Genomic DNA, 22,080 nt, shown 5'->3' with positions numbered 1-22,080 from the left:
CAGAGTGGGACCTCATTAAGGCGCTCCGGATTTGGCTTTACATGAACAAGTTTGAAAAAACGAAGAGGATCGCCTGAAACTTTCCCCATGCCTTCAGCTGTCATCTTTCTTGAGGTTTGAAAACTCCCTTCTCTTCAGATACCCCTAAATTTCTAAGCATCAAGAAATATCACAAGGAAGGGAGCTGGTCAAAGCAAGTAAATATGAGTTTCCCCCACACACATCCCCTTGCAAAAAAGTCCTTTACAAGGGAAGTTAGGTTGAATAGGTAATGTTAATAAATGAGTTTTCCAATATTACAATTAAACAATTACCAAAACAAAAACAACAAACCAACCTTCCCAAAACCATTCACAGCATCCTCTACATTTCAACCTTCCTATTCAAAACAGTCAAGACTGGATGAGACAAGTGGTCTTTTCAAATCCTACTGTAGAATTCTAGTATTTAAAAGAAAAAAAGCTGGAAAAAATCTACTTTCATGTCATTCATCTACTAATCAGCCTACAATTTGTGTTACCATCCACATTTGTTTCCATCCGAGGTTATTTTTATTCAATAGTTAAAAGAACCCCACATTTTTTCATAAAGAGAATGGCTGGTACAAATCTTTTTTTGAATGTATTTTCTGCTACAGGATAGACTGACCAAGTCTTCACAGTCTTAGAGAGAGACAAGTTTGCTTACAGATTATTCAAAATAGAGAAACCATGAGAAAGCCACCCCTGAAATCTAGTGCTCTTTTCTAATTACGGCATCATTTTTAGTAAATATCTTCTGTGATGATGGATTAGATGATGGAGTGGCAACTATGTAAATGATGCAGGTTTCACAAGTTACTATGCTTCTGACATAGTGAGGAGTCAAATAATTGTCACTGTGAGTGTCAGTTTAATATATTATTCTCATTGTGCAAAACCAAGTGCACTGATTCTTTATTGCTGCCTCCTTACAATATTATTGCTAATTTACAGCTTTTCCCCCTTTCATAAGAATATGGCTATCATGATTCAGCCCCTGCTTCACATTTTGCTCCTCGAAGGAGCTCATAGTGCCTCCTACCAAGCAATTATCCATGTGCCAGTTAGATACCAAAGTGAAAGATATTTTATACATACCATAGAATGGACAGATTAGATGTGCAGCATTTGGCATAGTGATTGCCTTTTCCAGAGAATAAAGCAATATCATCCTTCCTTGTGCAAACGGTTTTCAGTAAGGAGAAGGATGACATCACTCCCAATTAAAGTAGAAAATTATTTTTGGATAGTCACAAAGATACACAGTACTTAAGGCATATACATGCTGTAATGAATAGTCCCCTGTCCATATAGTAGCGTTAACAAATGATCATCCCCCAGTTTGTCTCTTGTGTAACCCAGAGTAAATCTTAATCTTAAATAATTACCACAGTAGATTGATTATCTGCTTGGAGAAGTCCTGTACTTGAATAGCTGGTTTACCATACAGTGCATCAAGGTGAGATCCATTGCAGGGGCAGATTTAACAACTAGAAAGGACGGCAAATGCTAACCGGGCCCCACCTAGTCTGGGCCATCCTGCCCCCATCTCCTTCTCCCATCTGCCAGTGGCAGAAGAACAAAATGATGGGGGTTGGTGCAGGTTTTTATTGTGGGCCCCTACATGCAGTCACATGTCCCATATTCAAATAAACTCTCACTCCTTCCCCCACTCTGTGTCCCCCTTGCCCAGCTCCAGGTTGTGCCATCTGCTCCCTCTGGCTCATGCCCCTCAGTGCTGCTGCAATTAGAGCCATCACCACTGCTTCCACCAAAGCCAGAACGGCTGTATTGGGAGCCAGAGCTGTGAACCACCGCAGCTCCTGCCACCAGGAAGTTCCCAGCCAATGGGAGCTGCAGAGATGGTGCTGAAGGGGTAGGGGCAGCGGCAGCAGAGGCTTCAGAGACATGCCAGCCGCTTCCAGGAGCAGCATGGGGCCAGGGCAGGCAGTGAGCCTGCCTTAGTCCCGCTGCACCGCCAGACTTTTAGTGGCCAGAGATTGCAATCGACTGGCAGAGGCTCCAGAATCGACCAGTCGATCGCGAGCTACCAGTTGGTGACCACTGCTCCATAGGCTTCACTGGAGTTACTCTGGATTTACACTGGTTAACTGATAACATAATCTGTCCCATTTGCTTAACTGGAATTTTGCAGGTTTTGGCTCAACAGATTTTATTTTTGGTGAACTCTCTCTCAAATCTGAAGAAGTGGGTATTCACCCACGAAAGCTTATGCTCCAATACGTCTGTTAGTCTATAAGGTGCCACAGGACTCTTTGCTGCTTTCACAGATCCAGACTAACACGGCTACCCCTCTGATACTCTCTCTCAAATGTTAGTTTTGAAAATGTGGCAACACGCATCTAATGAATTTACAGCATTAATACAATATTGAGACATATAGTACCTACTGTTAATTGTATCATCATCTTATAAGTTCAGTAACCTAGAAAAAAAAGTGTGTTTATTTCTTACATGTCAGGATGCTGACACAGAACACCGAAAATTAGGCTTCTTTTTAGAATTGCACTCTTTCAAGCTATAAGTGACATGTCAAAATGTAACAGCATTATGAGGCAGATAGGCCTTCATATGAAAGTTGAACTCCAAAATTCTGATTTTAGGAGAAAGAGACTTTTTGCTCTGACCAAGTTAAAGTCTAATCTCTCACCCAGGTTGTATCTGTTAAAAAATGATGAAAATATAAGAGAAAGTTTAAGCATCTGTCTTGAGAACAGGAACTGTTCCTCTATGTGCATGGCTGTGAATGTGCAGGTGTTTTTCTATTATTTAAGTTCCAAATTACTTTAGAAATTAGGAAGCCCACAGCACTGTGTATAATGGAAGCAGAATCTATGTTCTGATTTAAGGAAGGATTTGGCTCAGGAGTTTCTCTCATTTTGCCCTTTCTTTATTAAAAAACAAGTCTCCAGGTGTATGAGTAAGATAACTTGAAAAAACATCATCAACTCAGCACTAAGTTCTTGGGTGGCAATTAGAAATGGTTTCTATATATGAAGGAGTTGTTCCAGCACAGTGAAAAATCTTCCTTATCTACTCAGCCAGGAGGTGTCTGTCCCAGAAGCAAGGGTTTAAAATAGTAACCTATTATGGAGTTTTTCTGGGTTTTATGAAGACCTCAGATGTAACTGCATTTGCTCGTTACCTTCTAGGGCAGGGGTCTCAAACTCAAATGACCACGAGGGCCACATGAGGATTAGTACATTGGCCCGAGGGCCGCATCACTGGCACCCCGCCCACCTCTGCCCCGGCCCCCGCCCCCACTCCACCCCTTCCATGAGGCCCCCGCCTCTTCCCACCCCTTCCCTGCCCTCATTCCCAGGAGGGGCTTGGGGTGCGGCAGGGAGCTCAGGGCAGGGGGTTGGGATGCAGGAGGGGTTCAGGGGGCAGTCTCCGGCCCAGCGCACACCGGGGGCAGGGCAGGCTCCCTGCCTGCCGTGTCCCCACGCTGCTCTGGGAAGCGGCCGGAACCTGCGGGAGGGGAGGCACAGGGGTCTGTGTGTTGCCCTGGCCGCGCCTCCAGGCACCACCCCCCGCAGCTCCCATTGGCCAGGAACGGGAACCACGGCCAATGGGAGCTTTGGGGGAGGTACCTGGAGGAGCCACCAGGGCAACACAGACCCCTGTCCCCCTCATCCCTCAGGTCCCGGCCGCTTCCCGGAGTGGCACGGGGGCAGGGCAGGCAGACAGGGAGCCTGCCCTGCCTCCGGTGCACACTGGGCGGAGCCACTCTAGGTAAACGCGGGGGGCGGGGGACCACGGGGAGTTGGTGGGCTGCATGAAATAGCCCCGCGGGCCGCATGCAGCCTGCGGACCACATGTTTGAGACCCCTGTTCTAGGTGGTTTGTCTCAGATTCATCTTCAGATCCACTAAACGGTGCAGTCTGTCCTCCATTAAATATGTTTTGGCAGAATAGTGCATTAAGTTGTTAATTTTGAACATGAAAATTGAAAAGAAGTTTTGGTAGCCAGCAAAGGTATGTTACTGGAAGAACAATGGACTTGCTGAATCTGAAGAAGGTTCATTAATGACTAAGGCTTGGAGCTCAGATACTCTCCTAACAGCCAAATTGACTTCTGTTTTCAAAAGAAACCTGAATTCAATTGACTTCAAAGGTGATTAAGAAAAGGTTCATAAAAGTCTTAAGTACCACTGACAGATCCCACAAAAAGGAAATGTTAGCAGCGGTTTCACTGATGTGGAGATCTGATTTCCTTAAGTAACATTTACATGGTGATAGCCAGCCCAATTTCTCGTTAACTGGTTTAATGACAGATATTAACAGTTTTTAGCTTTTTAAATACTAATGCCCAACTAATCTCAAGTACTTCATAGCCAGGGCCAAATTAGACTAATCTCAGGGCTAAATTCTGTTCTCAATTAAAATGTGTAAACCCAGAACAGCTCCCAAGACATCCATAAAATTATTCTGGATTGACAAAAGAGTAACTGTAAAAAGAATTTGGCTCTTAGTGACTGGATAACCCAATTCAGAATCTTTTTCTCCTCTTCCAATACAGTAGAGCCTCAGAGTTACGGACACCTTGGGAATGGAGATTGCCTGTAACTCTGAAAAAGAGGTTATGGAGCTCGGCCCCATGGGGGATTGGGGCTGCAGCCATGGGGTGGGAGAGTGGGGGGGGGGGGGTGCCCTCAGGGCTTCTGCCCTGTAGGAGCACCGGGACTCAGCGCTTTAGACCTAGGGGGGAGCGCTGGGGCCAGGGCTTCAGCCCCAAGGCTCCACTCCTGGCTTCTGTGGCTCCACTCCCTGCTGCAGCGGGGGGGGGGGGGCCTTGGGGCTTTAGCTACGAGGGGAGTGCTGGGGCTGAAACTGCTGCTCCCCTTGTAGCTAATGTCCCAAAACCCAGCGCTCCCATAGGGCTGAAGGCAGGAATAGAGCCGCGGGGCTGAAGCCCTGAGCCCTGGCACCATAGGCGCTGACTCCATGGGCACTCCAGGGCTGGAGTACCCACAGAAAAAAATTAGGGCTTAGCACCCACTGGCAGTCAGCTATCCCCTCCCCCACAGCGCCTCCTGCCCGCCAGTGGCCCTGCCGATCAACTCCTCCCCCTCCCTCCCAGCACCTACTGCCCACTGCGATCAGCTGTTCCATGGTGTGCAGGAGGCACCAGAGGGGGCAGGGGGAGGAGTGGGGATGGGGGTAGGGGCTTAGGGGAAGAGATGGAGTGGGGGGGAGGCCTGGGCCAGAGTGGGCATTGAGCACCCCTGAAGCAAGGAGGAAGCCGGTGCCTGTGACCCCCCCTCCCCCCCCCCCAACACGGAAACTGTCAGCGGAGCTGTGGGCTGAAGCCATGCTCCCCAGTGCTCCCTCCCACCCCATCTAAAGCCCTGAGCCCCAGTGCTCCCAAGGGTAAGAATCCCGGAGCCCTGACTCTACCCCCCACCTTGCAGCTGCAGACCCAAGCCTCCCTCCTCCTCCTCGCCACCCCTTCCAGTGGCTGAAGCCCTAAGCCTCTGGGCTTTAGCCCCAAGGCAGTACAGTGTTTGCTTTTCTTTTTTTTTTTCCCCCCCCTTTTTTTTCTGGCCTGCACTGCTGCCGGATTGAGGATTTCTGGTTCCACTGGTTGACCAGTAAATCCGTAATTTTGATTTAATCTGGTAGAAGGTTTCATTTGTTGCACACAAGCAGATTTTTTTTTCCCATTCAGATTCCAATTTTTATAACAATTGAATATCAATTAAACGTTGTGTGTTTGGTAGCTGGATTTTGGGAAAATCCTTGATTTTGAGTCTTGCATATTTTCACTGCAAAACAGAAATTCTTCAGAACTGCCCAATCTGTAGATTGAAATATTGTCCAGTTTAGTCTAACTTTTGTAAATGTATTCTAATTTATAGTATTTTGCTGTAATTGACCAAAAAAAGAAACAATTTACCCAAATCACTACATTTTACAAGAAAAATCTATAAGACTTCACTAGCAAAAATGGAAACCATTTTCACCTTTTTGTAAGAAGCCAGAATTGTATGCTTTGCTCAATAAATGAAATTTCCCATAGAATTCTCTACTATAAGCAGAGACCACTATTAGAATACTTTCCTGCTCTTATGTAGTTTCTTTGGAGCTGTTGATATGGAACGTAAAAAAGTTTAAACTTTCATCCAGAAAACATAAATTATTTCTGACAAGATTTTTGAGCTTCTGTTGCCCCAATCTTGATACAATGCTTTCCACAGTTGCTCAGAGATGAAGTATTCAGGGCTTGTCTACACTGCCCCAGAGTTTGGACTACGGGGGTGTGAACAACAGTGGATACAAAGTGCTGCGCTGTAACTCCTCCATGTGGAGGCTCTGGGCACAAACTAAAAGGTTCATATTGTAGGACTACATCAATGCCAACTAGGAACCTTTTAGTTTGCCCTCACAGCATCCACATGGGGGATTAACAGCACAGCACTTTGGTGAGCACTGTATTTATACCCCTGTAGTTCGAACTGTGGGACAGTGTAGATATAGTGTAAATCTGGCAGCATGCGGTTAACTCCCTATAGAGACACCATCAACTCTGGGCTGCCATATAGAAAGCGAGACATCCAATACAGTAATGCAGTGCGAGAGAGTTAAAGCTGCTTATGTGATCTCTACCTTTTCTATGAGGGGGGAGGGAAAGGATTTCCTTCACCATCCTCAGATGGAGACATGAACACAAAACTCTTCAATGGCAACCCCCTACTAATAGAAAAGGAGTTGTACCAGCTGCGCAGACTGTTTGGCTTCCTGTTTCAGCATGCATCTGTCCAGCAGAGTTTGTGTTTAATATCACAGTTGTAGGTCCAGGGAACAGACTTAGTTTTGAGGCAATGTGGAGGACCATAAGATACTGCTCTACAGAAAGCACTTCTTTTAAGAACTCTTTAACGTTGGAAACTTAACTAAACTTAGAAACAAGATTATAAGAATGACTTAGAAAAGTGTTTGACCTCGAGGGAGCGGGGAGGGGTGGAGAAGAGGAGATCAAGCACACTTAGGGCATGTCTACACTGCAAAAAAAACAAAAAAACACCAATGGCAGCGAGTCTCAGAGCCTGGGTCAATTGACTCAGGTTCATACTGTGGAACTAAAATAGGAGTGTAGATACTCCCACTTGGGCTGGAGCCAGAGGTCTGAAACCTGGCAAAGTGGGTAGGTCTCATTCTTTTTTGAAGGGGCAGATTTCCCTTGCTGCTGTCTATTTCTTTCCATGGTGGCTCGAACTACCAAAGAGTTTGGGGCAGGCTGAGTGAACATAAAAACTTTTCTCCTTGGTTGGGACAAAATACCTCTTCTCTGCCCTTTTAGGAGTAGGAGTAGGTGTGCTTATCGCTGGATTTGCCACAACTCCTTAGCTGGCTCTAGGATAGCTTTGTTAACCAGGAGTGCCACCCTACTGCTGGATCTGGCTCTTCTTCCTCCTCTTCCATGGGCTCCAAGAGGAACTCAAGCTGGTCTCTTGGAGGAACAGGATGATGGCATCCTTGATGGAACCGTACTGATTCTGGGTAATGCATGTACAGGTACGATGGCCCCCAATATGGCCAGTGAGACAGATCCATCATAGACTGAGATGGTCCCCAACGCATGGAGTACCAGTAGTCCCGAGAGAGGTATGTCTTGTGGAAGAGCCCAGAAGATTCTGGATCTTGCATCCAGATTAACCTCACTCGATGGAGGCAATGATGGTCCCTCCTTAATGTCAGACCCTCCCGACGAGAACAACATTGGGTCCAATTCTAAAAGCAGTGCCATCTGTTCTGTTGATGTCATAGCACCCCTACTGGTGGATGGTACTAGAGAACAGCCCCGCTCTTCATAGTATTCCTGCCCTGATGGTCTCAGAATCTCCCTAAAAAGGACTAGGTCTGAAAGGATGGGAGAGTGCAGATCCGTGAGGATAGCGATATCCTCAGTGGTCGTATACCTCTCTCCAGTCAGGAAATGAAAGGTCCCATCTCCCAAAACCAACGGAGCTGGCATAGGGAGTAGGGTTGCCAACCTTCTAGGATTGTCCTGGAGTGTCCAGAAATTAAAAATTAATCTTTAATTAAAGATTATGTCATGTGATGAAATCTCCAAGAATACGTCCTACCAAAATTGGCAACCCTAATAGGGAGTCCCTTGCTAGTGAGAGTTTCCCTATGCGAGCACATCAGTACTGTTGGTGCATTGACTCCCTGTGCTTCTTTGCTAGTACGGATGGTTGTCCAGGTAGGGAGTTGCAGTGTTTCTCCTTGCACAGTACTAACTACGAAGGGGAAACAGACAGTGCCAGAGCTGAAGCTGCAGCACACTTAGCCCTCAGAGCGTGAGACTCAGTACTGTGGGTCTTCAGGGATTCTGAACGTCTGGACCCTATGGCACAAAGACTCATGGTTTAGAGGGTGTCGAGGAAAAGTTTTCCTCTTAGAGGAGGACTTGGGGGATACTCTCTCTAGATAGTGCTTCATCTGAATAGAGAAGTCCTTAGCTCTACCCCTCTGTCTTAACGCATGATATACCAGGGAATTTGCCCAGGGTGGGTCAGACTGAGGCCTCACTGAACACTCCATAAGAAGTTACTGCAATCTAACCTCCCAAGTTGGGCAGGTTCGGCTGGGGAAGGAGCAGCAGATACTAGGCTTGGCAGAGATGTGAGATTCTCCAAGGCAGTATAGGCACCTCTAATAGTCATCGCTGACCAGGAAGGCTCGAAGCAGGATAGAGAGTTTTTGAAGTCCAGAGTCCTGGGCATAGTCTGAGCTTTGCACCAGAAAGGGAGATGGGGAGGAAAGGGAAAAACAACTTCCCAAACCTAAGTGTCTATACTAATTAAAACAAGAACAGTCTAATAACTTGATATACATTATTTACAGATCAAGTGGACGGAAGAACTTAGAGGAAACTGGAATGTTCCACCTCAGACCATGCAACGGTAAGTAGGAACAGGAGAAATGGGTGATCCACACTGCTCTTTATAACTTTGGTTCAGAGCATGAGGATAGGAACAGCGCAGGAATGGACAAATGGATGCTAATATATTCCTGGGGAATTCTGCGCCACTGCGTCCATAATTAATGAGCCGGGCATATTTTTAATTTTTTTGCGCAGAGAAAAAACTTCTGCTGAAAAGTTGCTGCAGTTCCACATTTTGCCCACCAGAAGGCTCTGTGGCAATAGAACACAGCAGCCACTGCCAGCCAGCAAGGAAAGAGAAAAAGCCTGCTGTCTTCGCAGTGGGCCAGGTCAGGAGACGGGCTATGGGGAGACAGACAGTGTGGGGTGCTGAGATGTCAGACAGGGGCTCATAAGGACTAGTGGGGGAGGACAGACTGGGGTAGGGGCTGAACGGGAGCGGAGGCACAGGACCGTAAGGGGGAGGGAGGTGCAGAGCCACATGGTGATGGGGGAGGGGGTGCAGAGCTACATAGGGACAGAAGGTGGCTGAGTGGGGGCACAGAGACACGGGGACCGGGTGTAGGCCACATGGGGATGGGGGGAGTGGGTATCTGAGTGGGGGGTGGAGGGACACGTGCCTGACTGAATGGGAGAGGTTAGAGGTCAGCCAAAGTCTGCATGGGGGAAGCTCGCTAATAGTCCCTCCCCGCCCCCCAAAAAACCCTGTTCCATACTTTTCCCACCCATATCTAACAACCCTTCAGGTTCACACCCAGGGTTCTTCCCAGCAATTATTTCCCTCTCCCTCAGCTCCTCCATTACCCCTGACTCCCCCCAGTCTTTGCACTGCTTCTGGGGTGTGTGGGAAATATGGTTCTGTATTGTAGTTTAAATGAATTATTACTCAGAGTTCTGTATTAATATGCCTAGTAAGGAATCTATTTTGTCAAAAAATATTTTCTGAATCTTTTTTGTCGTCTGTATTGTTACAGACATACTTGCTGACAGTATTTTGAAATAAATGACCAAAAATAATTGAAACTGGTGTGATTCTATGGTGGTATTTTGACAAATAAAATATGCAGAATTTTTCAGAATTTTAAAATATTGTGCATGGAATTTTTAATTTTTTAGCACACAATTCCCCCAGAAGTAGCTAATAACAAGCATTATTTAGTCTCAGGCACATGGAGCACGTGTACCCACAGTGCAATACTCATAGGGACCAGCACTTGAAGGAGAACTACCGTTTCTTCTCCAAACATGGGTACAGTACTCAGCACTGCTACAGAAGTTGTATGGCAATATGTAACATAAATCTTGCTTTAGAAAGTTGGAAACAGGTTAGAAGCTCCCGCTACAGCTCTTTAACTAAGAGCAGCACTAGGCTGAAGAGCAAGAAGTAGACAGATAGTACAGCAGTAAGGCTAATGACACTTCAGCTGAACCACCATGATGCGTAAATTTCTTAACAGAGTCATAGCTGCCGAATTTTGTGCATCTCCATATGTAATAGGTTTTTATTGCTGAAAAAAGTCACCGTCTTCCTACCACGGTTTCCTCAAGCAGTGGGAGCAGGCCCCCTACCATTAACATCACCAACATGCTGGTCCTAATAGGATTAATATGGATTTAACATTAAAAATCACATCAAACAAACAAGACTTAGTTTTTACATTTCAAACTTGTTCATTCTTGCATTGACACAGCATCACAAGACCAGCCTACTTCTTAATCACGTGCAAGGCCTGGGCTGGCAGCCAACTTGGGGCTTATTTCCCAGATAGGTGGAGGATGCTGACCTCAGATTGATGTGCTACGGTCACGTCTATAACAGATTAAACCAGTACATACTCCTCTACTGAATGAAGATCTTCTGCCATCACAGAGAGATGCCTCCATCCTGGTTAACGATCAAATGCCATAAAAGGGGTAAACGGAAAGTATGGAAAGGGGAGGGAGCAAAGTTGGCCTAAACACATGCAATTAGATTATATGGAATTTCATCACCACCGAATACTATCCCACTGATTATTAATGTTGCCTTTGTCTGCTATAAAGCAAAGTGTATGCACACACAAGTCACTGACCTTATGGAGTGCAGGAGCCATTACTGGCACCAAAAACCCATTGTAAATGTAGTTCACAAGCTGGTTACGAATCAAGGGATGTGCCACCTAAAAAAGAAATCTCGTGTCATGATAAACTGCATCTCTGAACCATCATATTTGTTTTTAAAGCAATAGTTCTCTGCAAAGATTCTTAAAATAAGACAAAACACAGAATATCTTTAATCACTGTCAAAACCTTCTGCCCATTTCAACAAGATACCTTGATTTTGTTCTTTTGAACAGTTTTTGTTTTGGGTATTAAAAGGTTTCCCCTCTGCGATTAAATACACAAAGTACATTTAAGGAACAACAAGAATGATACAGCCAAACACAGAGACAGGGCTTTTCCCATATATTTCAATCTCCCTGCCTGCTGACAAGGATGAATGAACGGACAGTGTGATATGCATGCCCATGAACCAAAATAGAACTGGCAGGTCTAATTTTAGCCCTACCAGCTCTGACAGGGTCACTAAGGTGGACATACCAATATTAACTTGTAATACTACCATAAAAAAGCAGAGTGGTAGGTTTTAATATATTTCAAGAGTACATGAGATACTGGGAGCATTCTCACTCCGCTGGCCAAACACGCAATCTTTTTTCCCTTTTGAAAGTGCATTACTCACTCAATAGACTGGTTAAGCACTTAAAAAAGATAAGTTACTTGTCATTTGTAATAAAAATCGTGTAGTAAAACATGACAAACCATTGCTTATTTTTACAATGTGGAGTTAATTTTTTGTTTTCAAAAGAGCAAAACAGTTACATAATATTATGAACTAATACTTTCTAAAAATAAATTTGGTATTATAGGAGCACAGAAGTGTATTAGAAACCAAGTATTTTTTTTTTAAATCTTTAATTACACTACGCATGTATACGCATAATATGTCACACCCACCCACCCACTCCTCAGAATGTCCCAGCCCTTACTTGTCCAAGAATACGGTCCTTTTATGCCTCTGCTCAGCCCTCCTCAGATTTGTGACTCCAGCTGTGGAGGGGAGAACAGGGGATACTACCCCAATAATACTCCCCTCTTCAACCCAGTGGGTGGGGAGAGAGAGAGGGAGGAAGTCAGAGAGGGGCTGGAGTCCTGGCTCCACCCTCCCTGTTTATTCACTGGTACGAGTAGCTGTCCCAGGACAGAATAAACCACTTCATGAAAAGCAGCTATATATTCCCCTCACCAGCATGACCAAGGTGAGTCTGTGGCTGAGGGTATGTCTACACTGTGTTTTAAAACCCATAGCAGAGAGTCAAGCACCTGCGTCTACAGACTCAGGCTCACGCTAAGGCACTAAAAACAGTTGTTTAGATCTTCAGGTTCAGGCTGGAGCTTGGACTATGAAACCTACGACATGGGCTTCAGCACTCGAGCTACACGACTGTTTTTAGCACTGTAGCATGAGAGCCTGTAGACCCAAGCTCTGAGACTTGCTGCCACAGGTTTTAAAATGCAGTGCAGACATACCCTTAGTCACAATTAGTTCTCTGGTGTGCTCCTGTGGTGGTCCAGCTATGCTCTGCCTCATATCGAGGGTAGATTGTAAAATTACAATCTAGCACTACATAAAAAATAGAATCCATTCGAAGTCTCTCCCCCCGCCCCTTTACAGAAATATGTTTTAAAGTATCTGATTGTTTGGATTTATTTTTACACTGATTTAAAATAATTTCACTTTTTCTTTACTATCCTTAACAGCCTTCACTCTAATGCAAAAATGTAGTATCAAACGTCACTGGCTAAGATTGTAACCTCTCTTGGAACAGGGTAGACTTAGAAATGAGTATGGCCACCATTTCACATTTCAACACGTACGCATTAGAAGGCTGATTATATTGCAGCTTCGAGGGTAAAAACAACTATTAATTCTATTTATGACATGTAAGTTTTTTTTTAAAAATGATAAATAAAGCTTCATCTGTGTTATACAAGTATAGTCAGTTGCTTCACTAAATTTTGCATACAAACCTTTATAGAAATTACTTTTTAATTCACAGTAAAATATGACAACTTCACTAATGTTATTGAGCACGCTTCCTTATACAGAAAACAAATCCACAGATGCAGCAAAATTTATATTGTCTTCTCATAAAACACTGGCTGTAGAAAAACTGTAGCCTAGAAAAATATATAAAACCTGATTTTTATCTTTAGACTGGAGATGAAAAATAACCAGGAATCAAGAGGAAAAAATCTAATCAAGAAATCAAGAACAGAGAGTGTGTTCTAAACAGACCAATTTTGAAGGGAATTTAATTTGTGTTGATAAGATGATGCTTAACTCTTGCTAAATTCAACTAAGGTAACAACATTCTTTATATAGTACACATGATTAGGGAAAATAAGTGTTTTTGTTTGTAGACTTTTATGAGAACCTAGATGTAAAGATGGGATATTCTTCTCTACTCAAATAGATAAAATTACCTTTTTCCTCAAATAAAGACATTTGATTTCTTTTAATATCAATGTGGGTATTTAAAATGCAATCAACAATCTTTAGGAAGAGAACTAAGACAAGTCTCCCAATTACTCGATGTAACAACTCCCCCAAAACCTGCATATTTACATTTTATTAATTAGAAACATTTGCTACTTGAAAGCTATCCGTGTAGATTAATCTTTGTAACCATACTGAACAGTAACAGCTTTGAACACTTTTTTCATACATAAATTCCAAGGCCAGAAAGAACTGTTGTGATCATCTGGTCTGACCTCCTTTATAACACAGGCCACAGGACTTCCCCAAAATAACTCCTAGAGCAGATCTTTCATTCATTCATTCAAACAATGATGTTACACTAAACTAAATAAAAATTAGTTCTATACACTACTGTCCACCAAATAAACACATCCTGTAAAAGGCTTTGACAATATAGTTTAACTGATGCTATAAAGAAGAAAATCTGAGTCAGATCCAGTACCTGTATTACTGCATTGCAAAACTCTAGGGAATTCATGAACTGAACAAGAGCTGGGGACAGGAGCCAGTCATCTTTCAGCAGACAGTGCCATTCTCCATTTTCTTCCAGCTTTGTAGGCAAAGATGAATAGAGGCCACTCAGTCCCGTTGCTAGTACCTTTATTCAGAAATAATGAAGAGAAAACAGCCCTTTACCCAACTGTTCAGTTCATGGACTTAAACAATGTTCCAACATAACATTAAAACATTCTTCTTACTAGTTTCAGTATCACTTAGGGGGATGACAGAAAAGGGAGGAAATGAATGTTTAAGTGATGCTACAGAAAATCATCAGTTTTTAAAATTCATTTCAGCTGAAATTCCTCTCCTTTTAAAAGCTGCCACTTAGGAAAAACTGCCCAAGACAAAGGCCGCCTAATGATTGTAATCTGTTTTAACTGGAAAACCACCACTGTTTTCTTTATGCTCAGAAGATCATTTTACATCTGTTCCTTCCTGCTTTCACCTTTCTCCAGTCTAGTACCAGTCTCTAAATGTTCTCTACCATCTGGTGAAACATCAGAAAAACACCAGTCACTGTCTTCAGAACTCCATAACTATGAATATCGAGGGAATCATTGAGGGCTACCATTTTATGGTTATAGGTGACTATACAGAGCAGTTCCATTATGAATTATAGGAAGTAGGATCATCCCATCTGCAACAAGCACAACTTCATTCAGGCATCACACATCTGGCGTCTTTTGTTCTTAGGCTTTGGAACTCATGGTGCCAGATATAGGAAGGAAAATGGACACTCCTAATAGTTATAGGTTCTGTTTACCACTGGGGAGAAGTGGAGGAGGGGAAAAGACTCTTTGGAGAAATTATGGGCATTGTTGCTAATGTTAATGAGTAAAGATACTTGCACAGCACCTTCTATATGTAAAGTATAACACTGTAGTTTTATGACCATAAATATAAAATACACCATTACAAACCTATTAAAGTGTTACTGTATTTTCTTAAAGTCATGAGCAGTTTCAAGTCACAGATTTTATAAGAAGTTACCAAACCACAGTGTTCTCAGCCATTATCTTGTCCACAGCTCCATCTTTCCTTCTTTCTCATGATTCAGTACAGTTTCTGTGCTACTTTTTAAAATGAGCCTCACTTTAATGTGGTCATTAGGACCAAAGCACAAGGGGATCTTTTCAACTTTCATGCAGCAGATTCTTGGCAAGAATATCCCTACTCTCCACAAACACCCACTTGACCCCTATAATGTGAGAGGGTGAGAGCCCTGCTCCAAAGCAAGTGGTTTATCTATTACAAAATGAATGCTTGTGACAGTAGAGAACAGAGACCCAAAAGTTAATTTTATGGGGATTTCAGTCCTGAGGATGCATTAATTAAATCTATTACAACTGGTAGCTCACCCTAAAGGGCAAAGGTAGTATCCCTGAATGCTCTCCATTCCTAAACCACCTAACTTTGAAGACAGATTTCTGTAGACAGGCATAATTAAGCCAGATATAAAAATACTGTGGAAAAAGTAATGCTTAGATTTGCTGAGCTGCACTGTTTCTTTTGTTTTATGTCAGGATGTAGACTAAGAAGCTGGAGTATGAGTAGTTATAGCAACAGCTCAAGTTATTTTTATGATCACATACTTCAGTACCAGGATGACTTAAAAATAAGTTAAAAGCAGGTAGGGGGGGGCTAAAAGGGACAGCTTGACCAGAGCCCCCATTTGACAGAGCCCCCAAAATGACAGAGTGGCCAAACGTGATCAAGTGGCATTGTGAACTAGTTTAAGTAGAGACAATTGATAGTCCACCTGCCACTGACAGTTCAGTGAGCAAATTGCCTGCCTCAGATCCCACCACTGCTACCACTGGAAATGTTGCACCAGGCCCAAGAGAATCCACCAGGCCGAGAGCCTGGAGGTAGAAGCAGGGTCAGGAATGCCACTCCTGCTGGTAGCGGGGCCAGAAGACAGGGAAATGTGAAAGTGGGAACACCCCCTGCCAGGCACACACAGGGCAGAGCCCCCCTATCACCACAGGAAGAGCAGTGACTCAACAGGTCAGGGTTCCCTCTAACTCCGCAAGACCTCTCAGCTCTTCTTAAATTCTTTCATCTTAAACTCTTTCAAACACGGTAACTATTTTGAAGGGGCACGGGGTGGGGGGGGGCCCAGTTTCACATATTGCCTCAGGCACCTGAAAAACCTCTGTGAAGCCGTTGTGGCAAGTGAGACTCAGCAGCCTTCTAAAGGACAGGGTTAGTTTTAGGTGTTTATTTTCTGCCTCTCCTCCAGAAGGTCACTGGACAAGGCTTAAATACTGTGCACTCAGGAAGACACAAAATTGTATCTATTTAGCCTTTGACACTAAGGGCACATCTACACAACAAAAACAAACAAAAAAACTCCTGCGGCAGCAAGTCTCAGAGCCTAGGTCAACTGACTCAGGCTCATGCTACAGGGTTAAAAATATCAGTACAGGCTTTCCCGTTCAGGATGAAGCCCGGGCTCTGGGACCTTCCCTCATTGCTGGGTCTCAGGGCCTAGGCTCCAGTCAAACCCTGAACATCTACACTGCTATTTTTAGCCCTGTAGCATGAGCCTGAGTCAACTGTCAGCAAGTTAAGGAAGTATGGGCTGGATGAATGCACTATAAGGTGGGTAGAAAGCTGGCTAGATTGTCGGGCTCAACGGGTAGTGATCAATGGCTCCATGTCTAGTTGGCAGCCAGTGTCAAGTGGAGTGCCCCAGGGGTCGGTCCTGGGGCCGGTTTTGTTCAATATCTTCATAAATGATCTGGAGGATGGTGTGGATTGCACTCTCAGCAAATTTGCAGATGATACTAAACTGGGAGGAGTGGTAGATACGCTGGAGGGGAGGGATAGGATACAGAAGGACCTAGACAAATTGGAGGATTGGGCCAAAAGAAATCTGATGAGGTTCAATAAGGATAAGTGCAGGGTCCTGCACTTAGGATGGAAGAATCCAATGCACCGCTACAGACTAGGGACCGAATGGCTAGGCAGCAGTTCTGCGGAAAAGGACCTAGGGGTGACAGTGGACGAGAAGCTGGATATGAGTCAACAGTGTGCCCTTGTTGCCAAGAAGGCCAATGGCATTTTGGGATGTATAAGTAGGGGCATAGCGAGCAGATCGAGGGACGTGATCGTTCCCCTCTATTCGACACTGGTGAGGCCTCATCTGGAGTACTGTGTCCAGTTTTGGGCCCCACACTACAAGAAGGATGTGGATAAATTGGAGAGAGTCCAGCGAAGGGCAACAAAAATGATTAGGGGTCTAGAGCACATGACTTATGAAGAGAGGCTGAGGGAGCTGGGATTGTTTAGTCTGCAGAAGAGAAGAATGAGGGGGGATTTGATAGCTGCTTTCAACTACCTGAAAGGGGGTTCCAAAGAGGATGGCTCTAGACTGTTCTCAATGGTAGCAGATGACAGAACGAGGAGTAATGGTCTCAAGTTGCAATGGGGGAGGTTTAGATTGGATATTAGGAAAAACTTTTTCACTAAGAGGGTGGTGAAACACTGGAATGCGTTACCTAGGGAGGTGGTAGAATCTCCTTCCTTAGAGGTTTTTAAGGTCAGGCTTGACAAAGCCCTGGCTGGGATGATTTAACTGGGAATTGGTCCTGCTTCGAGCAGGGGGTTGGACTAGATGACCTTCTGGGGTCCCTTCCAACCCTGATATTCTATGATTCCATGATTCTATGATCTGGGCTCTGAAACTCACTGCCTCTCCCATCCCTTTGAAAAAACAAAAATAAAACAAAAAAAAACTGTGTAGATGTATATTAAGTGATCACAGGTTCAGATTCTGGATAAGAAAATGAGAAGACGACTCTGCATTGTTCACACCATAATATAGTTTGGGGGAAAATATATTGTTATTTCTAAGAAGAATTTTGGGAGAGTGTTAGGATATAGATATTCAGGCCTGTCTGTAAAGGCCTGTATTCTAAGAATTTAGATGTATTCTTATCACTTGGCTAGTTATAGAGATATAAAAGAAAGAATCAAAATCACTGTCTGCCGGTGTAAGGGCCTTCTCTTACTGTGACAGTCTGAGGCCCTGTTCTTACGCTAAGGCCTTTGGCTAAGCAACAGAGGCAGCCATAAACGGAAGCAACCGGTCACATCCTCACATTCCAAACTAGTCACATTGAAAGAAGGTGCTATTGGGCTGTTAGGAATACAATCCTGTCCTGATAGTGCCTATCGCCTCCAGAGAAAGGGAAGTGTCTAGAAAATGTAAAAGGAAACTTAGTTTGATAGCATCCTGTCTGGCAAGAACTCACTTATCAATAGCTGGGATGTGAAATCCTCACTTCTATATTGTTTTGTCATTATAGTTCCCACTTTGCTATTGTTTGTCTGTATAATCTCTGTCTGGTTCTGTGATTGTTTCTGTCTGCTGTATAATTAATTTTGCTGGGTGTAAACTAATTAAGGTGGTGGGATATAATTGGTTACATAATCATGTTACAATATGTTAGGATTGGTTCGTTAAATTTCAGGAAAATGATTGGTTAAGGTATAGCTAAGCAGAACTCAAGTTTTACTATATAGTCTGCAGTCAATCAGGAAGTGGGTGTGGGGGGGAGGAATGGGGGTAAGGAAATTGGAATCATGTTTTGCTAAAAGGGGAAATGGGAACAGGGAATGGGGGTGGGGGAACTGGAATCATGTTTTGTTAAAGGGGGAAATGGGAACAGGGAATGGGGGTAAGGAAATAGGAATCATGTTTGGCTAAGGGCAGGAATGGGAAAAGTGACACAGGTGTAAGGCTCTGTGGTGTCAGAGCTGGAAAGGGGGACACTAAGGAAGGAAACTGGAATCATGCTTGCTGGAAGTTCACCCCAATAAACATCGAATTGTTTGCACCTTTGGACTTCGGGTATTGTTGCTCTCTGTTCATACAAGAAGGACCAGGGAAGTAAGTGGGTGAAGGTATAACCCCCCTAACAAAGAGGTGTTTTTTGTTTTGTTTTTTCCAGCAGAGAGAGGGAAGTGAAGGAAGGCAGGGGATGGGGCAGATTAGAAAGGAATTAACTGGCCTGTAAAATTACTTCTGCATAGGACAAATGCCTTATATTCACATATCAGAATTACAGACAACTCTGGGCAGGAACAAGTATCTTCATTAGATGCTTTGCATTACTTGTGCATTGCACTGGATTAGTCAACAGGAATTTGGTTTTAGATCTGCCATTTATTCAACCATCCATCCATTGTATTCATAAATCCATATTTAGGCCCCTAAATATAAGTGGCCTGGTTCTGAGGTGCTGAGTACTATCCACAGTTCTCATTAAGAGACAAATTCACTTCCTGGAACTAGATGAAACTGACTTTCAACTTCATGCCTCACTACACACAAAAAAAGGAGTGATAAACTCACAACCACCCCACACCTTAGAGAAGGTTATTCCTTACATACTTTTCACTCTATCAGGCAAGATAGAATTCAGGAAGCTGTGAAAAAACAATGTTTAAAAAAGTTGTTGTTATGCAATACAACATTTTTACTTGGTTCACAAACAACTCATCATGGAATTACTTAAATAAGGTTCTCAAAAGCAGAATCTATGTTGGAAGCAGTTTCTGCAGTTTATTTAGCCAAAACAGTTTGAGGATTTTTACCATGTGGCTAAGGTCTAAACATAGCTATTGCTAGAAATTAATAGCTATATGTACAAGCTTGGCACTAAGTAATTCAGAAAAAAATAAAGTGATAAATGTCAAACATTAAAAGCAAGAACTTCTTAATTTCTGTAACTGGGCACATAAAATAAGGTACTTTTGGGGGGTTATTTCATGGATTTTTGTATTTTTTTTTCTGTTTTTAATCAGTAGAGACAGAACCATAAATGCTAAGATCACAGAAAAACAGAGATAGGAAAGACTTCCTTTGTCTCTTTCTACATCTCCCCTTTCCCTTCACTCCAACAATGCTGCGCCAGTGCCAACACACTGTCTGTTTCTCCAACAGGCATATCCACGGTTTCTTCCATGCTGTTAACTATGGCTGTAATGCCCTTATGAGGTGGTCCTCAAGGCCACCCTCTATACATCAATCCCCTCTGATGACTCACATCTTCTGTGATGCCCATAAGACAATGATTGATTATGACAAGGTTGTGAGTTATTTGGTGATAGTCTATATATCTTGTGTGTTCATAGTGGGCCTCCCACAAACTGTGGGCACTCTCAAAGCCAATACATAATGGATGTATTTGTAACTACTAGCAAATATTCAGTATTTGTGAACTTTTACAACAGAAAACCCTCTAGAAACGTTAATTCTCACTACATCTTGGGAAGCAGGTGGTAGGTTCAACTCACAGAGAAGGAAACTGAGGCAAATAAATCAAATTATTCATCTGAAGATATAGAGGAAGTCTATATAAGAGCTGGGAATGAAGCTCAGGAGCTCGTCTCCTAGTCCTATGCTCAGAAGAGTAGACCATGTTATGGCTCATGCAATCCATCCCTCTACCCTATAATCTAAGCTTGAACACTTTGTCCAGTCTAGTTTTAAGTGAAGTAAATCAAAGTAGCTTGTGTCACTTCTCTTAGGAAATAGCAGGAAGGAAGTCTTTTAATCTTTCTATTTGTATGTACCCAAGCAGAAGGGAACTGGGGCCAAGTTTGATCTCAGAATCTAGAGCAGCGGTCCCCAAATGTTTGAGGGTCGCAACCCCCTTACCCTTGTCCACCCCCCACAAACTGGGGCTTTGGTCAGGCCCGCAGTTAGGTGCTGCTCTTCTCACAGTCTTGCCCCCCACCTCGATCCCGGCCCGGGAATGGAGCCACGGCCTACAGCCAAGGCTGAGGGTGGGACTGGGAACAGAGCTGTGCCAAGGCTGGGGATGGGGACAGGCGCCGGGATGGGGACACGGCTGGGGGCAGGACTGGAGCAGAGAGGGCCCGGATGTATCCTCCCAAACATTCCTCCACAGCCCTCTGGGGGGGCATGCCCCATGGTTTGGGGACCTCTGATCTAGAGTGACACCACTCATGCCTATGGAGTTGTTCCAGAGCAAAATTTGGCCCTGGATTCTGTTAAGATCAACATAAAAAAAGACTTAGTATTGGCAGGCAAATTCCTGCCAGGGGAAACAAGAAGCATAAACCGTAAGATTGCATTAGAGTTTATTACAGAGTTGGACTAGTCTCATTACTGTTCAGAAAATCTGATTCTAACATACTCTGACAATCATTTTAATTAAGAAAGCTTTTTGTCAATCACAGTTCCCCGCTGTTCGTAGGTTAAGATAGTTGGCTTTTATCTTTTTATACTAAAGACTTTTTTTTTTAAAATTAATTGGCAAATGTAATTATGAAAGTTATTGCGTAGATTCAATAATGGTATTTATCTGAAGGACAATTGAAAAACCAAGCTCATGTATTCTTTAGTAGTATCTATTTAAATTAGGTCAAACAGAGCCTCTCGGTGCAAGAGACTGCTTCATTATTTGCCATGTATGGGTATGGTGTTCAGAATTGTAAAAGTAAATCATCAAAAGTTAGACAGAAACCTGTTTTTTAGGCTGCTACCAAATTCAGGCTTGGTCTGAGCCCTGCTCCACACTACCTCCCCAAGGAGGTTGCAGGATGGAGTTGAAAGGGTTGATCAAAAAAGGGCCATTAGGAAGAACTAGCCTCCAGTGAGCAACTCTGCCATTGGCTGGGGAGGAAGACATCTTGTCCTTGTCCCAACCTGGCTACTCAGGCTAGCTACTGGATTCAGGATTTGCGTCTAAATGTGGGAATATTCATGTAGGAAGAGAAGGAGGTTTTGTGGTCATTTTTGTTTTTATCAACAGTCCCAATGCCTGCCTTTGCCTGAGGCAGCTGGCACATGGGGAAGGTGTGAGTGTGATGCCAATGCATTGCCTCCTGCATGTCTGGCACAGGAGACATCTCTTTCACTGCAGGAGTGCTCAGGCCAAGCAATTACTATGCCCTGCCATGGACTGTTTACTGCTTCTCTGAACTGGAGCAGTTTATGTGTGTGATGTTGCCAGCAAGCATGCACTGGGTCAGCAGTGAAAGTGATAGACAACTTGAGTCCTAGACACAATCTCCTACCCATATAC

General features: G+C 43.8%; 1 protein-coding gene across 1 annotated transcript in view; it reads right to left on the bottom strand.

Annotated features, from left to right (window-relative positions):
* Window positions 1-22,080, bottom strand: part of FHIP1A (FHF complex subunit HOOK interacting protein 1A) — a 136,483-nt gene that overhangs the window by 32,381 nt on the left and 82,022 nt on the right. Inside the window, exons 6-7 of the mRNA XM_074950984.1 lie at window positions 13,959-14,114; window positions 11,007-11,093 (exon numbers count right to left, since the gene is read on the bottom strand). Coding sequence (XP_074807085.1) covers window positions 11,007-11,093; window positions 13,959-14,114 — 243 coding nt within the window. The remainder of the gene's footprint in view (window positions 1-11,006; window positions 11,094-13,958; window positions 14,115-22,080) is intronic.

This window comes from Natator depressus, chromosome 4 (assembly GCF_965152275.1).
Source record: "Natator depressus isolate rNatDep1 chromosome 4, rNatDep2.hap1, whole genome shotgun sequence".
In the NCBI taxonomy this organism is placed as follows: domain Eukaryota; kingdom Metazoa; phylum Chordata; order Testudines; family Cheloniidae; genus Natator; species Natator depressus.
The sequence above is the reverse complement of the archived record's forward strand: the minus strand, read 5'-3'. Positions and strand labels throughout refer to the sequence as shown.